General features: G+C 46.6%; 1 protein-coding gene across 2 annotated transcripts; it reads left to right on the forward strand.

Annotated features, from left to right (window-relative positions):
* Positions 1 to 27145, forward strand: mfap3l (microfibril associated protein 3 like). Of its 2 annotated transcripts, none has more exons than XM_033018301.1 (3): positions 1 to 434; positions 6978 to 7383; positions 25726 to 27145. In XM_033018301.1, exons 2-3 carry the CDS (start codon positions 7119 to 7121, stop codon positions 26697 to 26699), a joined length of 1239 nt encoding a protein of 412 aa, XP_032874192.1. In that variant the 5' UTR covers positions 1 to 434; positions 6978 to 7118; the 3' UTR covers positions 26700 to 27145. The 2 variants fall into 2 exon arrangements, with proteins under 2 accessions (XP_032874192.1, XP_032874193.1); XM_033018302.1 differs by lacking the exon at positions 1 to 434 and adding an exon at positions 5604 to 5630.
* The last annotated feature ends 568 nt before the right edge of the window (positions 27146 to 27713 follow it).

The raw sequence follows: 27713 nt of genomic DNA on the forward strand, positions 1-27713 counted from the left end.
CACAGCGTCCCGGGCGGGGCTGACTGTGCCGTCACCTTGGCAAGCCCGGGGCCGCTGCTCACAAGCCGCTCGGCTCTGCTCGGCCGGCAGCGCTGCAGCGGAGCGGACGCAACGACCTGCATGCAGCCCTGCAGCGAGGAATGGAGGCGCTGGCAGCCCTCAATGCAGACAAGCAAATTGCCGCAAGTGAAAAAAGAGGCGTGCAGACGAGCAGGGTCGGAGTTACGAATCTCGAGGATTTATTTTCATTAGATATCATTTATTCTTAAAAAATAAAAAAAAACAGCAACCAGGAAAACCAATGTTTATTTAATAAGTGCCTTGGAAGCGAGAGGGACAGGGTGCAATCCGTGCTCAGGAGAGAAAGCTGCCATTCCCAAGCTCGGGGTTTGAAAAGAGGGCAAAGTGGTGCGGCAGAGAACACAGATCAATTGGTGAGTTAAATAGTTACTGTCCGTTCCCAGTCTGCTAATACCTGCTCCCCTTAATGTAGAGTGCGTGGGAGTGCGGAGGTGTCCTGGGCTCCCCGCATACTGCAACCCCGCAATGTGACCCGGTGCATATTGTACATGTACCCTCGCTGAAGGAATCTGTGCTTCTAATGTTAAACCCAACATCCACTTTGCAGATCCCACACCGCAGTAACTTACAACATACAGGGACTATCGCAACGTTAAATAAACATTTAGACAGGTACATGTTTAGAGGGATATGGGCCAAGGGTAGGCAGGTGGGACCAGTGTAGATGCGACATGTTGGTCAGCATAGGCCAGTTGGGCCGAAGGGCCTGTTTCCACGATGTCTGACTCTATGTGGCGCCTTTAAAACGTCCCGTTCTTTCATAGAATCAATACTTATTATATTCAGCAGACTTCACCACCCTGTGTCAGATACCCTCCAATGTAATCAAGTCTCAAGAAGGACCCCGACCCAAAACGTCGCTTGTCCATTTCTCTCCACATATACTGTCTGACCCGCTGAGTCCCACCAGCACACTGTGTTTTGCTCAAGATTTCAGCACCCTTGTGTCTCCAAATAAATATAATTATCTGCTATTCCTGGTAAACCGGATCTTGGACAGAGGAAGGAACTGCAGATGCTGGAACCTTGAGCAAAACACAAAGTGAGGGAGTATCTCAGCGGTAGACACAAAAATGCTGGAGTAACTCAGCGGGACAGGCAGCATCTCTGGAGAGAAGGAATGGGTGACGTTTCGGGTCGAGACCCTTCTTCAGACTGATGTCAGGGGAGTGGGCGGGACAGATAGAGTGTAGTCGGAGACAGTAAGACTGCTGAGAGAACTGGGAAGGGGGAGAGGATGGAGAGACATGGGGGAGGGGGAGGGGGGGGGGGGGGGGGGGGGGGAGAGAGAGAGAGGGATGCAGCTCAGAGTCCACCAAGTCTGCACTATCCAGCGATCACCATCACCAACACTATTCTACACACTCAGGATAATTTTAACTAAGCCAATTAACCTACAAACCTATGGAGACTTTGGAGTGGGGGAGGGAAGTGGAGCATCCGGAGAATGTACGAACTCCATACAGACAGCACCCGTAGTCAGGATCAAACCCGGGTTGCTGCTGCAGTATGGCAGCAACTTTACCGCTGCGCCACTGTGCCGTGCAATCTTACATGAAGGAGGACATCCACGAGAATCAACATTCTCCAGAGATGCTACCTGACTCGCTGAGATACTCCAGCATTTTGTGTATTGCTCAGCTCTTTAACTTCCCCTCCCATTCCCAAATTGACCTTTCTGTCCTGGGCCTCCTCCATTGTCAGAGTGAGGCCCAGCGCAAATTGGAGGAGCAGCACCTCATATTTTGCTTCGGTAACTCGCATGATGAAGCAACTATTGTAATTAAGTTGGAAGGCAGGAAAGGAAGCCTTGTTTTTTTCTGCCTTGCTCATTATGTTCCTTTCAATATGTCCCAATGCTCTTTCCAACCAGTGAAGCATTTTGAAGTATAGTTACTGCTGTAATGAAGACTTTCAGCACTCTGTGTGACTCACATAAGCTTCTAATTGGGTTTGGGTTCAGATTTTGTTTTGAAAAATACACTGTTGCCCAATTTAGAAGAAGGGTTCCAACCCAAAACTTTGCCTGTCCATTCACTTCCCAGATGTAGAAACAAAATAGTTTGCCCTCGACTCGTACTCGCAGCATGGTCGACACAAGGTCGTAGGAGGTCTTTGTAACTTCCCTTCATGCTCGAGAGTAGTCCCCGCGTACTCGAGGCCTCAGCTAGGTCACGCCGTATTTTTCAACATGTTGAAAAATGCCCGCGAGTAAAAAAAGGTCACCATGGAATAAAACAATACTTTTTTTACTCGTAGGTTTAGTCGTAGTAGATCGTGGTAGGTTGGCATGTTAGTCGTAGGTAATCGAGGGTAGTCAAAGGTAGTCGTAGATAGACTTCATCATAGTCGAAGGGAGGTCGAAGGAGATCGCAGTCTTCACTCTCCACTATTCGGTGTCCAATTTTCCCGAAGTTAGTCGAAGTTAGTCTTCAACATAGTCGAAGGAGGTCTTCTACTTAGTCGAAAGAGGTCTTCAACATGACATTTTTTCAAACTCTCCTAAACTTCTAAACTCATCAATTAGGTCGCCCAAGTGGGACAGCCCCTTTCGAGTAACTCAGCAGGTCAGGCAGCACCTCTGGAGAACATAGATTGAGGATGTTTCGGGTGGAGACCCTTGTTCAGCTTCCACAGATGCTCGCCCCACTGAGTAGAAGCCGACCAGCAATTACCCACACACTAATTCCAATGTCAACCTACACACTAGGGGTAATTTACAGAACCCAATTAACCTACAAACCTGCACATCTTTGGGATGTGGGAGGATACCGGAGCACCTGGAGAAAACCCACGTGGGTCAGAGGAAGAACGTGCAGAATCTGCAAAGACAGTACCCGAGGTCAGGATTGAACCCAGGTTTCTGGCGATGTGAGGCAGCAGCTCTACGCTTGCGTCACTTGGGAGAGAATAATATACTGCGGTGTGGGGAACTAATGGGCTGAATAGTTACCTGTGGTGATGTTACAATTCAGTGATGTTATGAATCACCATCCTGTCAGGCAGCAAATCCTAGTCACTCATTGTATGGATTGTATGTTCCATGTGCACTGTTTATAACACGTAGAAACAAAGAACTGCTGATGCTGGTTCATACCATATATTGACACAAAGCGCTGGAGTAATTCAGCAGGTCAGGCAGCATCTCTGGAGAGAAAGGTCGGGTGACTTTTTGGGTTCGGAACCATCTTGAAGAAGCCTGAAGAAGGATCCCGACCCGAAACGTCACCCGTCCTTTCTCTCCAGAGATGCTGCCTGACCCACTATGTTAATCCAGCACTTTGTGTCTGTCTTTTGCTTTGTTTATCAGATCATTGATTATAAATGGTTTCTCTCTAAATACTCTAGGCAAACTCTTTATGATTTTAATCGCTTCTCATCCCTCTCTTAATTAAATTCGACAATGGCAGATACTCCAATCGGTCTGCGTGCCTCTCAACCCTGATCCTTGGAACCCTTTCAATTATTCTCTTCCATGAATCCTCCTTAGCTTATACATGTTTTCCACAACCAACAGTCACACACGTAGGCTCTTTAGCCACCATCAAACCTGCTTTGCCCCTACACCCACCTTTCTTTTCCCCTCCCCTCCCTTCCATTGTCTGAAGAAGGGCCTCGACACAAAACATTGCCCATTCTTTCTCTCCAGAGATGCTGCATCGCCCGCTGAGTTACACCAGCATTTTGTGTCTATCTTAGATTTACTCCAGCATCTGCAGTTCTTTCTTACACATTTTGTCCACTCCACTGCAAAATCTCCTCAAGGTATGTTGACTTTGAAGAAGTTCTCCTCCTCTCTCCGACGAGAGTTTAGCAACATCCTCTCTCACTGCTCCCCCTTTGTGATTAGATCAGTGTGAAGAAGGGTCTCGACCCGAAACATCGCCCATTCCTTCTCTCCAAAGATGCTGCCTCACCCGCTGAGTTACTCCAGCATTTTGTGTCTCCCTTCCATTGAGTCCATCTGCACTTATCATTGCCTTGGCAGGGCCACCAGCATAATCGAGGAGCACCCTGGCCACTGTGCCGCCTTAGGTATCCCTTCGTTGGGGCAACGTTTCCTACTGTCTTCTCTATCTGTGCACCTCATAAGTACAAAAGTGGATACAACATCCAAGCCAGGAGAATCAGTGTTTAACATGAAAAAAACTGTCAGCATCTGTGGAGAGAGAAACAGTTCATGTTTCAGGCCTGTGGATGGTTCATCAAAACTGGACAACCTGCTCTTCCTCTCTTCTGAAAGTTTCCAGCATGCTTTCTTTATATTTCAGATATCCAGCACCGGCAGAACGTTTATTATAGCTTAAGGTACACAAAATTGCTGGAGGAACTTAGCGGGTGCAGCAGCATCTATGGAGCGAAGGAAATAGGCGACGTTTCGGGCCGAAACCCTTCTTCAGACTGATAGGGGGTGGGGAAAGAAAGAAGGACAAAGGGAGGAGGAGGAGGAGCCCGAGGGCGGGCGGATGGGAGGAGACAGCTAGAGGGTGAAGGAAGGGGAGGGGGGGAGGGGACAGCACGGGCTAGCCAAATTGGGAGAATTCAATGTTGATGCCAAGGGGACGCAAGGACCCCAGACGGAATATGAGGTGCTGTTCCTCCAATTTCCGCTGTTGCTCACTCTGGCAATGGAGGAGACCCAGGACAGAGAGGTCGGATTGGGAATGGGAGGGGGAGTTGAAGTGCTGAGCCACCGGGAGGTCAGGTAGGTTATTGCGGACTGAGCGGAGGTGTTCGGCGAAACGGTCGCCCAACCTACGCTTGGTCTCACCGATGTAAATCAGCTGACATCTAGAGCAGCGGATGCAGTAGATGAGGTTGGAGGAGATACAGGTGAACCTTTGTCGCACCTGGAACGACTGCTTGGGACCTTGAATGGAGTCGAGGGGGGAGGTGAAGGGACAGGTGTTGCATTTCTTGCGGTTGCAACGGAAAGTGCCCGGGGAGGGGGTGGTGCGGGAGGGAAGTGAAGAATTGACGAGGGAGTTGCGGAGGGAGCGGTCTTTGCGGAAGGCAGACATGGGGGGAGATGGGAAGATGTGGCGAGTGGTGGGGTCACGTTGGAGGTGGCGGAAATGGCGGAGGATTATGTGTTGTATTTGCCGGCTGGTGGGGTGAAAGGTGAGGACCAGAGGGACTCTGCCCTTGTTGCGTGTGCGGGGATGGGGAGAGAGAGCAGTGTTACGGGGTATGGATGAGACCCTGGTGTGAGCCTCATCTATGGTGGCGGAGGGGAATCCCCGTTCCCTGAAGAACGAGGACATTTCCGATGCCCTAGTATGAAATGTCTCATCCTGGGAACAGATGCGGCGTAGGCGGAGGAATTGGGAGTAGGGGATGGAGTCTTTACAGGGGGCAGGGTGGGAAGACGTGTAGTCCAGATAGCCATGTGAGTCAGTGGGTTTATAATGTATGTCGGTCAGGAGTCTGTCCCCTGCGATGGAGATGGTGAGGTCAAGGAATGGTAGGGAAGTGTCTGAAATCGTCCAGGTGTATTGGAGTGCCGGATGGAAGTTGGTGGTGCTTGCTGCCTTTTTCTGCTGCCTCTGGTAAGCCGAGGATCTCATTTGCTTTATGAACTGCTCTCCTAAACTGTCCTGCTGTGGAAGCTTCAGTATGACAAAGGTTAAAATAGCTGTACAGCACAAGGACCATAAGATATCCTTTAACGTACAGCATCAAGTTCTTGATAGACATCCTTTGATGTACTGCTAGCTAGAACCTAGCGCACAAGGTTCTTGATAGTCAACCTTACTAAAATTGAATACAAATAAAAGATTTAATAGCAAGTAGTTTTATTTATATAAGTGTTATTGTAGTTGTATCCGTGTTTTAACGAATGTATAAGATCGATGATAAGAAATTACTAAGTGTGCACGATTTCAAGGGTCAAAATTTGTTTAAAAGCAGACAGTTCCAAGTAGAGTTTCAGTGTAGTAGTCCTGCAACTGAGACTGCGCTGCGCGCTAGAGTTGCTTCCTTACAGCACCTGACACCCGGGTTTGATCCCGACTATGGGTACAGTGTGTACGAAGTTTGTATGTTCTGCCCGTGACCTGCATGGGTTTTCCCCAGGTACTCCGGTTTCCTTCGACACTACAAAGACCCACAGGTTAATTGGCTTCTGTAAATTTATAAATTGTCCCCAGTGTGTGTAGAATAGTGTTAATGCACGGGACTCGCTGGTCAGCGTGGACTCGATGGGGCGAAGGGCCTGTTTCCGCGCTGTATATCTAAACTAAACTAAAGTAAATAAAGTGTATCTGCAAACGAGTGCAAGTTGTCAGAGTCTGGTTGATTGGTGACAACACTGCCATGCCTCAAAGATGTGTACACACTCTTCTACCACCCACCAGAAGCAATTTTGGGCCCCGTATCTGAGGAAGGATGTGCTGGCTCTGGAGAGGGTCCAGAGGAGGTTTACGAGAATGATCCCAGGTATGAGTGGGTTAGCATATGATGAGTGTTTAACTGCACTGGGCCTGTACTCGCTGGAGTTAGAAGGATGAGGGGGTACCTCATTGATACTTACTGAATAGTGAAAGGCTTGGATAGAGTGGATGTGGAGCAGATGTTTCCACCACTGGGGGAGTCTAGGACCAGAGGTCAGAGCCCCAGATTTAAAGGATGTTCCTTTAGGAAGGAGATTAGGAGGAATTTCTTTAGTCAGAGGGTGGTGAAACTGTGGAATTCATTGCCACAGACGGCAGAGATAGATGGATTCTTGATTAGTACGTGTGTCAGAGATTATGGGGAGAGGGCTAGAGAATGGGGTTAGGAGAGAGAGCTGGATCAGCCATAATTAAATGGAGGAGTAGACTTGAAGGGCCAAATGGCCTAAATCTGCTCCTATCACATGAACTTATGACCTTAAGCATGTCCATTTTGATTTTCAGGTTGCACCGTCTTCAAATGAAATTTGAACAACCAACAGCTGCATATCAAATAAAAACACTGCTTGATGTCTTAATATGGGATTGAAGTCTGCCTGGCTCTCGATCCAAGACTAGCTGGTCAGTGAGAACTCAGCAGTGAAGATGGCTGCAAGGATAAGCCTGCGATGCTGCTTCCTCCTGTCCGTGTCTGGCTATTTGCTGTGTGCCCTGGCCCAGGGGACAAACCTCACCGCTGTAAACGGGACGGAGCGGATGGTGGGACGGGTGCCTTTTATTACGTCTCAGCTGGATCACCTGATCGCCAAGGAGGGGCTCAGCGTGGCGATCGGCTGCAACGTCAGTGGGAGCCCCGTGCTGCATGTCCAGTGGTACAACTCGAACGGCCGCTTGCTGAATCAGGAGGAGGGTAAGTCCCAACTCAGCCACAGCAGCGGGTGGAAGAGCTTGCTCCCTGTTCAGTACACGGAAAAATAAGACGCACAGAGTGCTGGAGTAACTCGGCGGGTCAGACAGACAGGTGACGTGAAATGGGACTAGCTCAGGAAGGCATGTTTAGTTTATTGTCACGTGTACCAGGGTTCAGTGAAAAGCATTTGTTGCGTGCTAACCAGTCAGAGGAAAGACAGTACATGATTACAATCGAGCCATTACAGTGTACAGATACACGATCAGGGAATAACATTTAGTGCAAGGTAAAGCCAGCAAAGTCCGATCAAAGATGGTCTGAGGGACGTTGGACCGTGAGCTTGTTTTATTTTAGTTCATTGTCATGTGCCACTGCTACACGGGTGGTTTTAAACTGAATAAGGGGGGTGGGGTGTCGAATGGGCTAGTGGAGGATGGAGTTAAAGGGAAAGGGTTTCTTAAATGTGTGAGCGTAGAGACAGAGGGGTGTAAAATGAGGGTAGAAGCAATAGGTAGCAAGGTGAAAAGTAAAAGTGGCAGGCCGGAAAATCCAGGGCAAAAATCAAAAAGGGCCACTTTTCAACAAAATTGTATAAGGGGTAAGAGTGTTGTAAAAACAAGCCTGAAGGCTTTGTGTCTCAATGCAAGGAGCATTCGTAATAAGGTGGATGAGTTGAATGTGCAGATAGCTATTAATGACTATGATATAGTTGGGATCACGGAGACATGGCTCCAGGGTGACCAAGGCTGGGAGCTGAACATCCAGGGATATTCAATATTCAGGAGGGATAGAGAGAAAGGAAAAGGAGGTGGGGTAGCGTTGCTGATTAGAGAGGAGATTAACGCAATGGAAAGGAAGGACATTAGTTTGCAGGATGTGGAATCGGTATGGGTAGAGCTGCGAAACACTAAGGGGCAGAAAACGCTGGTGGGTGTTGTGTACAGGCCACCTAACAGTAGTAGTGAAGTTGGAGATGGTATCAAACAGGAAATTAGAAATGCGTGTGACAAAGGCAAAACCGTTATAATGGGTGACTTCAATCTACATATAGATTGGGTGAATCAAATTGGCAGGGGTGCTGAGGAAGAGGATTTTTTGGAATGTATGCGGGATAGTTATCTAAATCAACATGTAGAGGAACCAACGAGAGAGCAGGCTATTTTAGACTGGGTATTGAGTAATGAGGAAGGGTTAGTTAGCAGTCTTGTTGTACGTGCCCCCTTGGGCAAGAGTGACCATAATATGGTTGAGTTCTTCATTAGGATGGAGAGTGACATTGTTAATTCAGAAACAATGGTTCTGAACTTAAAGAAAGGTAACTTTGAGGGTATGAGACGTGAATTGGCCAAGATTGACTGGCAATTAATTCTAAAAGGGTTGACGGTGGATATGCAATGGAAGACATTTAAAGACTGCATGGATGAACTACAAAAATTGTTCATCCCAGTTTGGCAAAAGAATAAATCAGGGAAGGTAGTGCATCCGTGGATAACAAGGGAAATCAGGGATAGTATCAAAGCGAAGGATGATGCGTACAAATTAGCCAGAAAAAGCAGCATACCGGAGGACTGGGAGAAATTCAGAGACCAGCAGAGGAGGACAAAGGGCTTAATTAGGAAAGGAAAAATAGATTATGAAAGAAAACTGGCAGGGAACATAAAAACTGACTGCAAAAGTTTTTATAGATATGTGAAAAGAAAGAGATTAGTTAAAACAAATGTAGGTCCCTTGCAGTCAGAAACGGGTGAGTTGATCATGGGGAACAAGGATATGGCGGACCAATTGAATAACTACTTTGGTTCCGTCTTCACTAAGGAAGACATAAATAATCTGCCGGAAATAGCAGGGGACCGCGGGTCAAAGGAGTTGGAGGAATTGAGTGAAATCCAGGTTAGCCGGGAAGTGGTGTTGGGTAAATTAAATGGATTAAAGGCCGATAAATCCCCATGGCCAGATAGGCTGCATCCCAGAGTACTTAAGGAAGTAGCTCCAGAAATAGTGGATGCATTAGTAATAATCTTTCAAAACTCTTTAGATTCTGGAGTAGTTCCTGAGGATTGGCGGGTAGCAAACGTAACCCCACTTTTTAAGAAGGGAGGGAGAGAGAAAACGGGGAATTACAGACCAGTTAGTCTAACATCGGTAGTGGGGAAACTGCTAGAGTCAGTTATTAAAGATGGGATAGTAGCACATTTGGAAAGTGGTGAAATCATTGGACAAAGTCAGCATGGATTTACAAAAGGTAAATCATGTCTGACGAATCTTATAGAATTTTTCGAGGATGTAACTAGTAGCGTGGGTAGGGGAGAACCAGTGGATGTGGTGTATCTGGACTTCCAGAAGGCTTTCGACAAGGTCCCACATAAGAGATTAGTTTACAAACTTAAAGCACACGGCATTGGGGGTTCAGTATTGATGTGGATAGAGAACTGGCTGGCAAACAGGAAGCAAAGAGTAGGAGTAAACGGGTCCTTTTCACAATGGCAGGCAGTGACTAGTGGGGTACCGCAAGGCTCAGTGCTGGGACCCCAGCTATTTACAATATATATTAATGATCTGGATGAGGGAATTGAAGGCAATATCTCCAAGTTTGCGGATGACACGAAGCTGGGGGGCAGTGTTAGCTGTGAGGAGGATGCTAGGAGACTGCAAGGTGACTTGGATAGGCTGGGTGAGTGGGCAAATGTTTGGCAGATGCAGTATAATGTGGATAAATGTGAGGTTATCCATTTTGGTGGCAAAAACAGGAAAGCAGACTATTATCTAAATGGTGGCCGACTAGGAAAAGGGGAGATGCAGCGAGACCTGGGTGTCATGGTACACCAGTCATTGAAAGTGGGCATGCAGGTGCAGCAGGCAGTGAAGAAAGCGAATGGTATGTTAGCTTTCATAGCAAAAGGATTTGAGTATAGGAGCAGGGAGGTTCTACTGCAGTTGTACAGGGTCTTGGTGAGACCACACCTGGAGTATTGCGTACAGTTTTGGTCTCCAAATCTGAGGAAGGACATTATTGCCATAGAGGGAGTGCAGAGAAGGTTCACCAGACTGATTCCTGGGATGTCAGGACTGTCTTATGAAGAAAGACTGGATAGACTTGGTTTATACTCTCTAGAATTTAGGAGATTGAGAGGGGATCTTATAGAAACTTACAAAATTCTTAAGGGGTTGGACAGGCTAGATGCAGGAAGATTGCTCCCGATGTTGGGGAAGTCCAGGACAAGGGGTCACAGCTTAAGGATAAGGGGGAAATCCTTTAAAACCGAGATGAGAAGAACTTTTTTCACACAGAGAGTGGTGAATCTCTGGAACTCCCTGCCACAGAGGGTAGTCGAGGCCAGTTCATTGGCTATATTTAAGAGGGAGTTAGATGTGGCCCTTGTGGCTAAGGGGATCAGAGGGTATGGAGAGAAGGCAGGTACGGGATACTGAGTTGGATGATCAGCCATGATCATATTGAATGGCGGTGCAGGCTCGAAGGGCCGAATGGCCTACTCCTGCACCTAATTTCTATGTTTCTATGTTTCTAACTACCTCCTCTGGCAGCTTGTTACCGCTCAGGTTCAAAAAAAGTTACCCCTCAGGTTCCCATTAAATCTTTCCTCCCTCACCTCTTGTCCTCGATTCCCCTACTCTGGTTTCATTTATTATTGTCACATGTACTGAGGTACAGTGAAAAACATTTTTGTTGTGTGCTAACCAGTCAGCGGAAAGACAATATATGATTCCAATGTACAGATGCAGGATAAATTGAATAACGTTTAGTGCAAGATAAAGTCCAATAAAGTCCGATTAAAGATAGTCCAAGGGTCTCCAATGAGGTAGATGATAGCGCAGGACTGCTTTCTAGTTGGTGAGAGGACGGTTCAGTTGCCTGATAGCAGGTCTATGAATAATTTTCGGTCTTGTGTGTTGTCTGAGTCTGTGTTCCTGTGATGCTGCTGCAAGCAAGACTGTCATTGTACCGTACCGTACCTCACCATACCTGTGCAGATGACAATAAACTCAATTCCGCTTGTCTTGAACCATTTGAAGGAAAGGTGGCAGTTAATTCATTGCACAAGGGAATTGGATAACTAACAAAAATTCCAGGGCAATGGAGAAAGAGGAAGATTAATTGGCTGGAAGTCAATTGGAAGCAAGGATTTGTTGGTTGGTTAAAATATTAGAAGTGAGATTAAAAAAAATAAAAATCTCACTCAAGAAATTCAGTTTTGTGATACAGTATTGGAACAGGCCCTACAGTCCACCCATCTAGCACAAACCATTATTTTTACACAAAGGGTGGTGGGTATATGGAACATAGCTACTGAGAAGGCAGTTGAGGCAGGTACTATTAAGACATTTAAGAAGCATTTAGACAGCTACATGGGTAGGACAGGTTTAGAGTGATATGGTCCAGATGCATTCAGGTGGGACTAGTAGATGGGTCAGGTTGGTCGGCATGGGCATGTTGAGCCAAATGGCCTGTTTCCACGTTGTATGACTATGATTCTATAGATACATGAAACTAGAGGGAAATTACGCTTAAATTCTACAGGAAAGCAGTGAAAATAAAAATAATTGGGAACCCCCCCCCCAAGATATTTGTGCAAAAATACACAATTAGAAAGCAAGTCTATTCAGAATGAAATAGGCATGGTTCTTTACAGATCCTAAGTGTCCTCATTATCTGTTGATTGATGACACGAGAAGCACTGCCTTCACCATTACTCTATCAACAGTTAAAATTGTGTACTTTCCCTGAAAGCTCAGAGGCATTCAGCACTAAATAGGGCCTTGAGCCCACCGAGTCCATGTCAGCCATCAAGCAACCATTTACATTAATCCCATTTTATTCTTTTCGTATTCCCATCCCCTCGCCCAAATTCTACCACTCATTCTCCAGAAGCAATTTATGGTGACTAAAACTATCAACCTCAACATTCTTTGGATTTAGGAAGAAACTGGCGCTCCCAGAAGGAGCAAACTGCACATGGACAGTGTTGGAAGCTGGGATTGAACCTGTGTCACTGGAGAAGTGAGGCAGAAGCTTTGGGGTGTTATTGTGTCTCTCTTCAGTACGGAGCATGGATGAGAGTGGGATAACATGGAACTGATGTGAACTGGGGAGTCAGTCTACCCCATGACAGAAGGGGGAGGAGTTGTACAATTTGATAGCCACAAGGGAAGAAGGATCTCCTATGGCATTCTGTTCTGCATCTTGGTGGAGCCAGTCTGTTGCTGAAGGTACTCCTCAGGTTGACCAGTGTGTCATGGATGGGGTGAGCTATATTGTCCAGGATGCTCTGCAGTTTGAGGAGCATCCTCCTCCCCCCAGCACCATGCATTTGAATATATAAACACCTAACCTAATTGATTCCTATCAAAACAGGAAACTTCTATAAATAAACATGTTTTGGAGCACAGGAGTATGAGGGGTGATCTTATAGCAGTGTCTAAAATCATGAGGGGGGAGGAGATCAGGTGTATGCACAGAGTCTTTTAACCAAAGTTGGGGAATCAAGAACAACAGGACATAGGTTTAAGGTGACAGGGAAAAGTTCAGTAGGAACCTGAGAGGCTACTGAGAACTTTTTCACACAGAGAGGGTGGTGGGTATATGGTAAGAACTGCCGGAGGAGGAAGTTGAGGCAGGTACTATAACAACATTTAAAAGACATTTGGACAGGTACATGGATAGGAAAGGTTCAGAGGGTTGTGGGCCAAACACAGGCAGGTGGGACTAGTGTAGATGGATTTTGGTTGGAATGGGCAGAAGGACAGAAGGGCCTGTTTCCGTGCTGGATGACGCTATGACTCTAAACCTAGTTGTTGCTTTCAGGCTTTTGTAACTTCATCTCCCTCATTGAGACCAGTATCCAAGGGTTTGCAAGGACCAACCAACAAAGGCTTCACAGGTCTCTGGTTGACCTTATGCAATGACTGCTTCCATCAGTTGCAGCCAAATTGTTTGCATGCTGTTGGCACCGGGCATGGGGTGGCACAGGGGCGCAGCGGTAGAGTTGCTGCCTTACAGCGCCCGAGACCCAGGCTCGGTCTTGACTACGGGTACCGTCTGTACAGAGTATGTAAATTCTCCCTGTGATCACTTGGGTTTTCTCTGGGTGCTCCGGTTTCCTCCCACACTCCAAAGACATGTAGGTTAATTGGCTTTTGTAAATTGACCCGAGTGTGTAGGCTAGTGCTAGTGTATGGGGATCGCTGGTCGGCGCGGAGTCAGTGGGCGGACGGGCCTGTTTCCATGCTGCATCTCTAAACTAAAATACTAAACTCTTGGCTTTGTTTCGACATAGCAAGCAAGCAAACGTTGACGTTTTGTGTGAGGCATGAGATAGCCTGGAAGAACAGGTTTGATGTGTTGATGAAATGATAAAGGATATTGTACAACTCATTAACTCATTCAGTATTGAATTCTCCAATTTTTGGTGACTTACCTCATCCCCTCTTCCTGCCCTGCCTCACCCTCCACCTGCTCTTACCTGTGGGGGAGAGTGCACCCACCTGAACTCGCACCTGTTTCTTACTTCCCTCTCCACTTCTACCTCCATTACTTCCTCTGCCTTCGCATTCACACTTCTATTCTTATATCACACCTGGGCTTCACGGTTGCGCAGCAGTAGAGTTGCTGCCTTACTGCGCCTGAGACCCAGGTTCGGTCCTGACTACGGGTGCTGTCTGTACAGAGTTTGTATGTTCTCCCTGTGACCACGTGCAGGGAGAACGTACAAAAGTTCTTCAAAGATTCTTGAGAGTCCAACGACGTGCAGGTTTTTAGCTTAATTGGCTTCTGTAAATTGTTCCTAGTGTGGGATAGAACTAGTGTGATCGCTGGTCAACATGAGACTCGGTGGCCAAAGGACCTGTTTCCAGGCTGTATTTCTAAAACTAAAAACATTATTTTCTTCTTTTCATCTCTGCCCTTGATCCACCTATGTCCCATAGAAACCCTCTCTTGTCTGCATTCGCCTATCACTCACCAGGCTTTGTCATGGACCCTCCTCTCTTCCAGCTCCCTTTCTCTCCCCCACCCTACCCCAATCAGTCTGAAGAAGGATCCCGACCCAGTACATCGACGATCATGTTCTCCAGAGATGTTGCCAGGCCCACTGAGTTTATTTGTAAAGCAGCATCTGCAGTTCTCCGTTAATTCCTCTGTGTTGGAGGTGACTGCATGGTCTCTCTGTTTCCCTGTGTCTTTCAAGATTCGTGGAGGTGAAAGCCTGCTGAAAAAAAGTAGATGATCAATACTCTGTGGCTGACGAAGGAGATGGATGAGCTGACAGTGCAGTTAATGATGGAGAGTGAAATAGTATGCAGGAAGGAACTGCAGATGCTGGTTTACAGACACAAAGTGCTGGAGTAACTCAGCGGTTCAGGCAGCATCTCTGGAGAACATGTTTAGATAATGCTTAACAGTGTGAAAAGGGATCCTGAGCCGATATGTTGCTTACTCATCTTCTCGAGTTTCAAATAAACTAAAGGGAAACAAAGTGTTGTTCACCAGTGGGAAGCAGCGCAAGAACATGGAGGGAGAAGTATAACGGCCCAGAGGCATAGCGGTGGAGTTGCTGCCCCACAGCACCAGAGACCCTGGTTCAATCCTGACTACGGGTGCTGTCTGTACGGAGTTTGTATGTTTTCACTGTGACTGCGTGGGTTTCCTCTGGGTGCTCCGGTTTCCTCCCACACTCCAAAGACGTGCAGGTTTGTAGTTTAATTGGCTTCTGTAAATTGTCCCTGATGTGTAGGACAGAACTGGTGTATGGCTGCTCGTTGGTCTGCGTGGGTTTGGCGGGCCAAAGGGCCTGTTTCCACGCTGTATCTCTAATCAAATCTAATTATGTTTAGTACTTTATTGTGCATGGATACATAATTAGAAACTGTCCATTGTAATTTACATTTTTTACAGAATGAGTCAGTGCCATTATGTGCCATTTAACATCTCTGGATTCTGGTGGGCCCATTATAATGCCTGTAATTAAGGATGAAATATAAAGCTAGAAATTACCAACATGGAATTCAAACGTGATGAACATGCTTAATAATCCTTTGAAAGCTTTGAGGAGGTAGAAGGCAGGCCAAACACAGCTATAAGATAGACACAAATGTTGATGTTTGGGGTCGATACCCTTTAGACCACAGAGGTTAGGGACAGAAAGTTGTACGTGGTCACAATAATTTATAGGATAGCATGCAGCAAATACACAGTCTTTTACCAGAGTAGGGGAATCAAGAACCAGAGGACATGGGTTTAAGGTGAGGATGGAATGATTGAATAGAACCTGACAAAGCAATGTAGTGCGTGGGTCTCAAAAGGAACCACTCCTGTGCCGAGGGGTTCGACACTATGATGGCACGACCCTCGGGAGCCGCCACAGCAACCTATTTACACAAAGGGTGGTGGGTGTATGGAATGGGCTGCCTAAGGAATTAGTTGAGGGAGGTACTATCACTAAATTAAAACAAAACATTTGGACAGGAACTTGGATAGGATACGTTGAGAAGAATATGGACCAAACCCATGTAGGTGGGACTAGTGTAGATGGGGCACGTAGGAAAGATGGACTGAAGGGCCTGTTTCCACGATGTGCGACTCTATAATTGAGTCAGAGAGGTGAATGAATGTCAAACGTGTATGCATTGTGCTTGTGCCACTATACTTCATATTCAGTGGGTTGGATGGAAGCTGAGTTTCTTCCAAGAGTCTGTAGGCAAGAAATTGCAACGTTGTCAGAGGTAGTGTGAAGCTTTGGAAGCCACATCCCTGTTCTGGTCTATTGTGTTTTATTCACTTTAGTCATTTGCTTTTAGTGCTTGAATGAGTGATGTGGACATAAGGAACTACAGCTGCTGGTTTACCAAAAAAGACACAAAATGCTGGAGGATCTTAAGCAGCATCTCTGGGGAACATGGATAGGGGATGTTCATGCAATAGGGAAGGAACCCTTCGCCCCCCCTACCCAAACACCACAATCGGTCTGAAGAAGGACCCTGACCCAAAACATCGCCTATCTCTGTTCTCCAGAAATGTTGCCTGACTCGCTGAATTACTCCAGCACTTTGTGACTTTCTCGAGTGATGTTTGAATGGGCAGGTGATCAGCGATGTTCGATTAGCCCATCCTGCCCATATTAAAAAAGAATAGTTAATTCAGTAAGATCACAATAAGCTTCAGGGCAATGGGACAATTCGCCTTAAAAGAGGCTAAATGAATTCCATGTTAAATTTGAAACACAAGAAACTGCAGATGCTGATTTCCCCCCAAAAAGCCACAAAGTGCTGGAGTAAATCAGCGGGTCAGGCAGCATCTCTGGAGAACATGGATAGGCGATTTTTCAGGTCAGGACCCTTCTTCAAGCAGATTGTAGCAGGTGGGGAGAAAGCTGGAAGGGAGGTGGGACAAAGCCTGGTGAGTGATGGGTGGATACAGAATGATTAAAGGGTCCCGACTCGAAATGTCACCTTACCATGTTCTCCTGAAATGCTGTCTGGCCCTCGCTGAGTTACTCCAGCACTTTGTATCTTTCTTTCCATGTTAAATTATGCCGCTTAGTGAGGAAACCGACAACGATTGCAAACTGAAAGGGTGTATATACGGGGTGGCATAATAGTAGCGGGAGGCTTGCATGGGTCCTTCATTGATCCTCAGGTGTGGGTATTGCTCGTCTCTGCCTTGTCCTTAAATCCTTCTGGTGCAGGTATTACCCCCAGTCTAGAGTTAAGGGTAAATCATGATAAGAGGTCCAAAGGAAGGGGGAGGAGAGGAGGTATCAAAGGGCAAAGCTTGCAATGGAAACGCAACGAACTGCAGATGCTGGAATGTTGTTGAACACCAAAATGCCGGAGTAACTCATCTCTGGGACACATGGTAATTTTTGAAGCAGAGTTTGATGGTTCTTGCTTAGTAAGGGGGTTATGGGGAGAAGGCAGAAGAATAGGGTTGAGAGGAAAAGATAGATCAGCCATGATTGAATGGCGGAGCAGACCAGTTGGGCCGCATGTCCTAATTCTGCTCCTATGAACCTAAGAAACCAGAGCACCCAGAGGAAACCCACGCAGTCACAGGGAGACCGTGCAAATTCCACTTAGACAGCACCTGAGGTCAGGATGGAACGCTGTATGTGTTATATGTTGGCAGTTCTTATGTTACAGTAATCTCTCCAAACAACAGTGACCACATATTTAGGTACTGACGTTACCACAAAGAATCATAGTTCCTCATTAACTAGGTAACTGGAGTCATACAGCACAGAAATAGTTTGATCCTGTCTCCGGGTGCTGTCTGTATCTAGTTTGCACATTCTCTCTGTGACCACGTGGGTTTTGCTCCAGGTGCTCCGGGTTCATCCCACATTCCAAAGAAGTGCTTTGCAGTTAAATTGGCTTTCTGTAAATTGCCCCTCGTGTGTAGGATAGAACTGGTGCACGGGTGTGACCCGGTGGGTCTAAGGGCCTGTTTCCATGCTGTATCTCTAAACTAAACTGAAGTACATAGCTCTTCTAAACTAAACCCTGCTAAGCCATGGAAGCAATTTCAGAACCAATTCTAAATGACAACAGAAAGAGAGATTTAATACTTCAACGAACCATTCAGATGATGGCACGATAATGCTGTGAGCATCTTGGCTATTACAGTGATAGCTGTACAGAGGAGATTTACTAGAATGTTGCCTGGGTTTCAACAACTAAGTTACAGAGATAGGTTGAATAAGTTAGGTCTTTATTCTCTGGAGCGCAGAAGGTTAAGGGGGGACTTGATAGAGGTCTTTAAAATGATGAGAGGGATAGACAGAGTTGATGTGATCAAGCTTTTCCCTTTGAGAATAGGGAAGATTCAAACAAGAGGACATGACTTCAGAATTAAGGGACAGAAGTTTAGGGGTAACATGAGGGGGAACTTCTTTACTCAGAGAGTGGTAGCGGTGTGGAATGAGCTTCCAGTGGAAGTGGTGGCGGCAGGTTCGTTGGTATCATTTAAGAATAAATTGGATAGGCATATGGATGAGAAGGGAATGGAGGGTTATGGTATGAGTGCAGGCAGGTGGGACTAAGGGAAAAAAATTGTTCGGCACGGACTTGTAGGGCCGAGATGGCCTGTTTCCGTGCTGTAATTGTTATATGGTTATATTGGTGCCACCAGCATAGTCCCTACATGATTTCACAGCGTGCCACTTTATTACAGCCCTCTTGCTGCATCTTATGGCTATTATGAGTGTATTTGGTCGATTACATTCTCGAGCATTCTCGGATGCCATTTCCATTGACACAACAGCTTTACCTGGAGGTTTCAATTCAGGCTTTGCATGTTTTGCTTTAGGTTTATTAATGTCACATGTACCGAGGTACAGTGAAAAACGTTGTTTTGCATGCTATCCAATCAGATAATACAATATACATAAATACAATCAAATCAAACTCAAGTACCATAGATGGAGCAAGGGGGATGATACCGAATACAGTTCTCATCATTGTAGCGCGCCAATTCTATAGGGAGGCACAGTGGCGCAGCAGTAGAGTAGCTGCCTCGCAGCACCGGAGACCGGGTTCGATTCTGAACTTGTCTGTGTGGTGTTTGCATGTTCTCCCTGTGACCATGGGGGTTTCCACCGGGTGCAGCAGGCTCCTCCCACATCCCAAAACTGTGCGGGTTTGTACGTTAATTGGCTGCTGTAAATTGTCTCTGGTGTTTAGGATAGAATTAGTGATCGCTGGTCGGCGTGGACCCGGTGGTCCAAAGGACATGTTTCCACGCTGTATCTCTAAATCAAAGGACACTAAGTATGTAGAAATTACCCAAATTACGCCACGCTTGTAGCGTCATACCCAAAAAGACTTGAGGCTGTAATCGCTGCCAAAGGTACCTCAACAATGTATTGAGTAAAGGGTCTGAATACTTATGTAAATGTGATATTTCAGTTATTTCTTTTAAATTATTTTGCAAACATTTCTAAACACCTGTTTTCACTTTTTTATTATGGGGTATTGCGTGTAGTTTGATAATAAAATAAAGAATTTAATCCATTTTAGAATAAGGCTGTAACGTAACAAAATGTGGAAAAAGTGAAGGGGCCTGAATACTTTCTGAATGCACTGTAGATTTGGTCATCTGAACTTCACCCTTGGATTAGGGGAGGTGCATTCAATAGTCTGACAGCAGTGGGAGTCTGATAACAGTAAGTCTGAACATCCTCAGCTCTCTGGATAGAAGATTCCATACATTGCACTGGGCCTGTACTCGCTAGAGTTTAGCAGGATAAGGGGGGACCTTATTGAATAGAATACTTTATTGTCAAATGTAACATCGCAGTGAAATTAATCCATAAAGGGCGCTTGCAAAGTTACGGATTCCTACGCCAGGTCCTCCCTTGTTCTTCCCCCCCCCCCCTCCCCCTCACGGAGGTCCCCCCCCCACGCCAGATTCTCCTTTGTTCTTTCCTGGAAACTTACCGAATAGTGAAAGGCCTGGATAGAGTGGATGTGGAGAGGATGTTTCCACCAGTGGGAGAGTCTGGGACCAGTGGCCATAGTCGCCATTCAATCATGCCTGGCCTCTCTTTCGCTCTCAACCCCATTCTCCTGCTTCCTCCACATAACCCCTGACACCCTTACTAGTAATCAAGAATCTGTCAATCTCCGCCTTAAAAATATCCATTGACGGCCTCCACCGCCTTCTATGGCAATGACTTCCACAGATTCGCCACCCTCTGAATAAAGAAATTCCTCCTTATCTCCTTTAAGGTCCGTCCTTTTATACTGATACTATGACCTCTGAAGATCCTTCCTCAGATATGAGGACCAAAATAGCCCACAATACTCCACATGCTGTCTGACAAGTGCCTTGTAGACTCAGCATTACATCCCTGGTTGTATATTAATCTAAATAAATGCTACCATTGCATCTGCCCATTGTTTTGCTCAAGATTCCAGCATCTTTGGTCTAAGCATCTGTGATAAGGAAGGGGATCTGTCGATGGAAGCCCCGTATGAAGCATAAACTCCAGTGCAGACTGGCAGTGCTGGGTGACTTGCTTGTGCTTGTAAGTTAAATGCACAAAGAATAGCAATTAGCATGCAATCTGCTTAATGTGGAAGATCTTGCACAAAATGTCTGAGTACTTTTAAGGAAACACTTGCCGTGCTGGTGGCCAGTTGCCAATGATGCAGGTCCGCCCATCACATAGCGTCACAGAATGCAGCTGAATACGCAATTTGTCGACCAGGGAACGTGTCAGGATTTCTAAAAATACCCATTTGGCAAAAGCTTAGCAGCAGAGGCCTCTTCACCAGTCAGCACCTGGGATTAAATGCAAAAAAGCTGAAAGCACTGCACTCTGCGCACAGTGGGAAGAGAGCAGTCAAAATCCAGGAGCAAGGAACTGCAGATGCTGGTTTACACAAAAGGACACAATGTGTTTTAGTTTTAGAAATACAGCGTGGAAACAGGACATTCAGCCCACCAAGTCCACGACGACCAGCGATCACCTCGTATGCAGGCGGCATAATGGCGCAGCAGTAGATTTGCTGCCTTACAGCTCCAGATACCTGGGTTTGATGCTGACTATGGGTGCTGTCTGCATGGAGTTTGTACGTTCTCCCTGTGGCAGCTTGGGTTTTCTCCGGCTACTCTGCCGGTTTACTCCCACATTCCAAAGACGTACAGGTTTGGAGGTTAATTAGCAGGTGAAAATTGCCCCTCGTGTGTAGGAGAGTGCTAGTGTACGGGGTGATAGCTGGTCGGCATGGACTCGGTGGGTCGAAGTCCTGTTTCCACACTCTATCTCTAAACTAAACTAAACCTACAAACTCTTTGGAATGTGCGAGGGAACCGGAGCACCCGGAGAAACCCCACGCATCACATGGAGAAGGTGCAAACTCCGTGCAGACAGCACCCATAGTCAGGATCGAACCCGGGTCTCTGGCGCTGTGAGGTGGCAACTCTACCGCTGTGCCACTGTGCCACCCTAAAATACTGGAGTAACTCGGCGGGTCAGGCAGCATCTCTGGAGAACATGGATAGATTATGTTTCTTGTCAATACCCTTCTTCAGACTGATCGTCATAGGAGTGGGCAGCTGCAAGAGCGGAGAGGCAGGACAGAGCGGTAATAGGTGAACACAGGCAAGGAAGGAGGGGTTGATAGGCAGGTCGTGGAGAAAAGGCCAGAGATAAAAGCAGAAGGTGTGAGACAAATTTGAACAGTTGTGCATAGTGAAGCCAGAAGAAAAAATGTAGGAAGAGGGGCAGGGAGAGGGGAGAAATGAGTGGATCCAGGTGGGGAACATGGAAGGGGAGAGGAGAAAGGTTGGTGGAGGAATGTGTGGGGAAAGTTGAGAGGTGGGGGTTTGTTAGAAGTCACCTAAATCTGGAGAATTCAATGTTCATACAGTTGGTTTGTACAGTAAGCTACCCAAGTGGAATATGAGGTGCTGTTCACCCAGTTTCCATGTAATATCATTCTGGCAATGGGAAGGGGAGTTAAAATGTTTGGTGGCTGGGAGAGCCTGTTTGGCCCATCATTGACTCCCTGTCTGTTCGTGGAGTTAACCAATTAGTTCCCCTTGTGCATTTTCCCATTAGAATGTCCTATGATTCGATAATCAATTCCTCTTTTCTCGCTTCTATTGAACCTTGCTCTTTAGCAGTGCATTGCAGACAAAAAAACTCATTGCCTTAGCACAATTATGTTTTAATCTTCCCTTAGGTCTTTTGACCACAGTCCAGTTACTAGTCCCGTGTCTGTGGAAATGGTGCCTTTATTTAACTTTAAAAATACCACTTAATGTGCATACCAACGGTATGAATATTGAATTCTCCAATTTTAGGTAACCTCTAACAACACCCCCCCCCCCCCCCCCCTCCCGTTTCTCCTACTCCCCGCTCCTGTCCCCCACCTGGATTCCCACTTACTTCTCCCCTCTCTCCCCTCCTCATCCCACATTCCATTCTTTGCCTTCACCGTTCGCAACTCTTCAAACCTGTCTCACACCTTTTGCTTTTATCTCTGGCCTTTGTTCCAACCATCTACCTTTAAACTCCCTCCACCTCTCGCATGTGTCTACCTATTCGGTCACGGTGGCGCAGCAGTAGAGCTGCTGCCTTACAGCGAATGCCTTACAGCGAATGCAGCGCCGGAGACCCGGGTTCAATCCTGACCACAGGTGTTGTCTGTACGGAGTTTGTACGTTCTCCCCGTGCTTTGGTAAACTTTGTAAATTGTCCCTGGTGTGAAGGATAGTGCTGGTGTACGCCGTAATCACTGGTCGGTGCGGACTTGGGCTGAAGGGCCTGTTTCCGCACTGTATTTCTAAACTCAAGATTCATGTTAAAGCGTGGCATGGGAGATTGCAACCTTCACGTGTTCCGACTATTGCAATCAACCCGGCGTGCACAAACAAGACGTGCACAAATAGAACAAGTCGACCTACAACTTTAGGCTGTGCACGCCATACGCTAGAAGAAGAAGAAGAAGAAGAAGAAGAAGGAGGTTTTAAATAGCATGTTTGAACTGTGTGTCTGGGACCATAACCACAGGCTGCAGTGGCTTCAAACGTCACTGTGATTTCGAATGGAAACCCTGTTGTTAAAACACGTCTGTTTTGGTAAAGTTTACAGTGAATCTTAATGGAACTATTTATATTATGCTGAGAGTTACTTCCATGTCCTCTACTGTCATGGAAGGTTCAATACAATCCCAGCTATGCTCCAGGCAACATTTTAATAGTTAAATCAATATCAATAAAATGTGAATAATTGATTATATTTGGATGATGTGTCATTATGGTCCCGACTTTGAAGAGATCATCGAGTCATAGGCATATAGTCACAGAAAGGACTGGATAGAATGGATGTGGAGAGGATATGTCCATTAGTTGGAGAGTCTAGGACCAGAGGGCATAGCCTCAGAATAAAAGGATGTGCCTTTAGAAAGCAGATGAGGATTTTTTTTCGGCAGAGGATGGTGAATCTGTGGAATTCATTGCCACAGATGGCTGCGGAGGCCATGTCAATGAGTATTTTTAAGGCTGAGATTGACAGATTCTTGATTAGTACGGGTGTCAGGGGTAATGGGGAAAAGGCAGGAGAATGGGGTTGAGAGGGAAAGGTAGAACAGCCATGATTGAATGGCGGAGTAGACTTGATGGGCCGAATGGCCTAATTCTGCTCTTATGAACTTAGGAAATTTTTCATACAGCATGGAAACGGGTCCTTCAGCCCAACTTCCCAAATCCGACCAACATGCCCCATCTACACTAGTCCCATCTACAGGAGTTGCCTCAGACAGTTTCATCAAAGACCCGCCCTCTTATTCCACCCCTGCCATCGGGCAGAAGGTGTAGGAGCCTGAAAACTTAACGTCCAGGTTCGGGAACAGCTTATTCTGCAGTGTGTGCAGCAGTAGAGTTGCAGCCTTACAACACCAGAGAGTCCGATCTGGACCACGGGTGTTGACTATACGGAGTTTATACATTCTCCCTATGACCGCGTGGGTTTCCTCCAGATGCTCCGGTTTCCTCCCACATTCTAAAGATTTGCAGGTTTGTACTTCAATTGGCTTCTGTAAATTGCCCCTAGTGTGTAGGATAGAACTAGTGTACGTCGGCATGGATTCGGTGGGCCGAAGGGCCTGAACTCCAAAAACGTAAAGGTTAATTGGCTTCAGTAAAATCAGAGCTTTCACCCCCCCCCCCGTGTTGAATAGTAAATTTGAGTGTGCGCAGTAGCACTTCCGTTTCCGACTTGCGTACATCTGACTTGCGCAAGGGCATGCAGGACGTAACCCTTGCATCAGTCGGGCAGCGTCTATTATAAACAAATTGCGTATGAATTACACTTTAGTTGTACAAGTTGTACACTTTAGTTGTATAGGAAAAGGACTTGCCAAAAACAAGACATGTGCAAAACGCACAATTAGAAACCAAGTCCAGGGGAGTGCAATGGATGGTTTGCAGTGTTCCGGATGACACTAAGTTTGCGGATGACACTAAGCTGGGGGGCAGTGTTAGCTGTGAGGAGGATGCTAGGCGACTGCAAGGTGACTTGGATAGGCTGGGTGAGTGGGCAAATGTTTGGCAGATGCAGTATAATGTGGATAAATGTGAGGTTATCCACTTTGGTGGCAAAAACAGGAAAGCAGACTATTATCTAAATGGTGGCCGATTAGGAAAAGGGGAGATGCAGCGAGACCTGGGTGTCATGGTACACCAGTCATTGAAAGTAGGCATGCAGGTGCAGCAGGCAGTGAAGAAAGCGAATGGTATGTTAGCTTTCATAGCAAAAGGATTTGAGTATAGGAGCAGGGAGGTTCTACTGCAGTTGTACAGGGTCTTGGTGAGACCACACCTGGAGTATTGCGTACAGTTTTGGTCTCCAAATCTGAGGAAGGACATTATAGCCATAGAGGGAGTGCAGAGAAGGTTCACCAGACTGATTCCTGGGATGTCAGGACTTTCATATGAAGAAAGACTGGATAGACTTGGCTTATACTCGCTAGAATTTAGGAGATTGAGAGGGGATTTTATAGAAACGTACAAAATTCTTATGGGGTTGGACAGGCTAGATGCAGGAAGATTGTTCCCGATGTTGGGGAAGTCCAGGACAAGGGGTCACAGCTTAAGGATAAGGGGGAAATCCTTTAGGACCGAGATGAGAAGAAACTTTTTCACACAGAGAGTGGTGAATCTCTGGAACTCTCTGCCACAGAGGGTAGTTGAGGCCAGTTCATTGGCTATATTTAAGAGGGAGTTAGATGTGGCCCTTGTGGCTAAAGGGATCAGGGGGTATGGAGAGAAGGCAGGTACGGGATACTGAGTTGGATGATCAGCCATGATCATATTGAATGGCGGTGCAGGCTCGAAGGGCCGAATGGCGTACTCCTGCACCTATTTTCTATGTATCTATGTTCCATTGCTGAGGTAGGATTAGTGTTATGCAGGTTGATTCAAGAAGCTGATGGGTGGAAACTATCTGTTCCTGAAGAGGACACAAAGTGCTAGAGTAAATCAGCGGGTCAGGCAGCATCTCTGGAGAACATGAACAGGTGACGTTTCGGGTCAGGACCCTTCTTCAGTGGTTGAGGCAGTTACAATAGACGACATTTAAAGGACACTTGGAAAGGTACTGGGATAGGAAGATCTGGAGGGATGAGGGCCAAATGAGGGCATCTTGGTCAACGTGATTGAGTTGGGGCAAAGGGCCTGTTTCTGCACTGTCGAGTGGGATAGATAGATCAGCCACGGTTGAATGGCGGAGTAGACTTGATGGGCCGAATGGCCTAATTCCGCCCCTGCAACTTACGAACTTATGACCAATTTATTCAAAGGATTTTTCCCTATTCTTTCACCAGGGAAGTGTTGGATATCGGAGAGCGGTTTGCTGAACATCACCATGGTGACGTTTGAGGATCGAGGGAAGTACACTTGTGTGGCCTCCAACCCTTACGGGACCATCAACTACACGGTGACTCTACGAGTCATCTTCACCTCGGGGGATATGGGCATTTACTACATGATCGTTTGCCTTGTGGCGTTCACTATAGTGATGATCTTGAACGTCACCCGCCTGTGTATGATGAGCAGCCACCTCAAGAAGACCGAGAAAGCCATCAATGAGTTTTTCAGGACAGAGGGTGTTGAGAAGCTGCAGAAAGCCTTCGAGATTGCGAAGCGCATCCCCATCATCACGTCGGCCAAGACCCTAGAGCTGGCCAAGGTCACCCAATTCAAGACGATGGAATTTGCCCGCTACATAGAGGAGCTGGCCAGAAGCGTGCCTCTCCCTCCGCTCATCATGAACTGCAAGACGTTTGTGGAGGAGATCATGGAGGTTGTAGGCATGGAAGAGCCAGGTCATATGTACGTGGGAGATGTGCCGGCCAGGCGGGACGCTCAGGGTGAACTGTACTCCGTACCCAACGCTATAAAATGGTGTAACTCGTCGGCTGGGGACTCGGACGAGGTGTCTTTGCACGAGCAGCCCCAACAGATTGCAATTAAGGTGTCGGTGCACCCCTTGACTAACAGCGAGGAGGGACAATCTCAGCAAAGTGCCAGCCACCAGCCCGAGGAGGATGCCGAGGAGACGGAGGCAGGACCGGCGGATGCTGGCCAGAACTCCGGACCGGCGGATGCTGGCCAGAATTCCGGACCGGCGGATGCTGGCCAGAACTCCGGACCGGCGGATGCTGGCCAGAATTCCGAACCGGAGATTGCCTGCGAGGATACGGTGCCAGAAGCCAAGGTGGTGATGGAAAACATCGAGCATCCTTCACCAGCCGTGGTCCGGAAACCCACCCGGGTTCTGTACGAGAGCCACGTGTAGTGCGAGCTCCTCACATCCTCAGACATGACAGTCGGCACGATCTTAACAATAAAAACATTACCAGAAGATCATTGCAGAAGAGAAGCAAATGAAATAAGCATGTTTTGTTTTAAATTATGTTGCGTCGGGTTACTTTGGTCACTACTGGAATCACATTGAAATAGTTAATTTTGTTTGGGGGGAGAAAAAAAACGCATCTAATTTTGTTTTGCAAAAAGATGTAATCTTCCTCAATGTTATTTTCTGTGAGCACCTATACGTAAATGCGTCACATTATGTATCTGTCCATTGAACTATTTAACCTGACTATTTTAGCTCATTGTCCCATTCTCAGTTGGTCAGACTTACTAAGTTCCGCTTCCTGCTGCAATGTACACGGGCTGGTAGATATTCAGTATTCATCGAAGTAAAAATTACCAAATACAATAAATATTCATGCACAAGAATCTCTTCTCTGTGACAAAAAGGGAGAAAGCGCCAGAAAAATGTTGGAGATGCATCGTGAAACAGAAAGTGAGGTTCATAAGATAGTTATAGCAGCAAAATTAGGCCATTTGACCCATCTAGTCTACTCCGTCTTTCAATCATGGCTGGTCTATCTTTTCCTCTCGATCCCATTCTCCTGCCTTCTCATAACCTTTGACACCTGTTCTAATCAAGAATCTGTTAATCTCCGCCTTATAAATACCCAAGAACTTGGCCTCTACAGCCATCTGTGGCAATAAATTCCACAGATTCACCACCTATGACGAAATAAATTCCTCCTCATCACCTTTTTAAAGGTACGTCCTTTTATTCTAAGGGTGTCTAGTGGTCCTAGACTCTCCCACTAGTGGAAACATCTTCTTCCCATCCACTCTATTTGGAAAGTATCAATGAGATCTCCCCTCATCATTCTAAACTTCGGCGAGTACAGGCCCAGTGCCATCAAATGCTCAACATATGTTAACCCAATCATTTCTCAGGATCATTCTCGTAAATCTGCTCTGGATCCTCTCCAACGCCAGCACATCC

The sequence above is a fragment of the Amblyraja radiata genome, chromosome 3 (assembly GCF_010909765.2).
Source record: "Amblyraja radiata isolate CabotCenter1 chromosome 3, sAmbRad1.1.pri, whole genome shotgun sequence".
Classification (NCBI taxonomy): domain Eukaryota; kingdom Metazoa; phylum Chordata; class Chondrichthyes; order Rajiformes; family Rajidae; genus Amblyraja; species Amblyraja radiata.

Excerpts from the sequence above, each read along its gene's own strand:
- mfap3l (XM_033018301.1), top strand. The coding sequence starts at position 7,119 with ATGGCTGCAAGGATAAGCCTGCGATGCTGCTTCCTCCTGTCCGTGTCT. Across the intron at positions 7,384-25,725 it reads CTTGCTGAATCAGGAGGAGG|GGAAGTGTTGGATATCGGAG; the intron begins GTAAGTCCCAAC and ends TTCTTTCACCAG.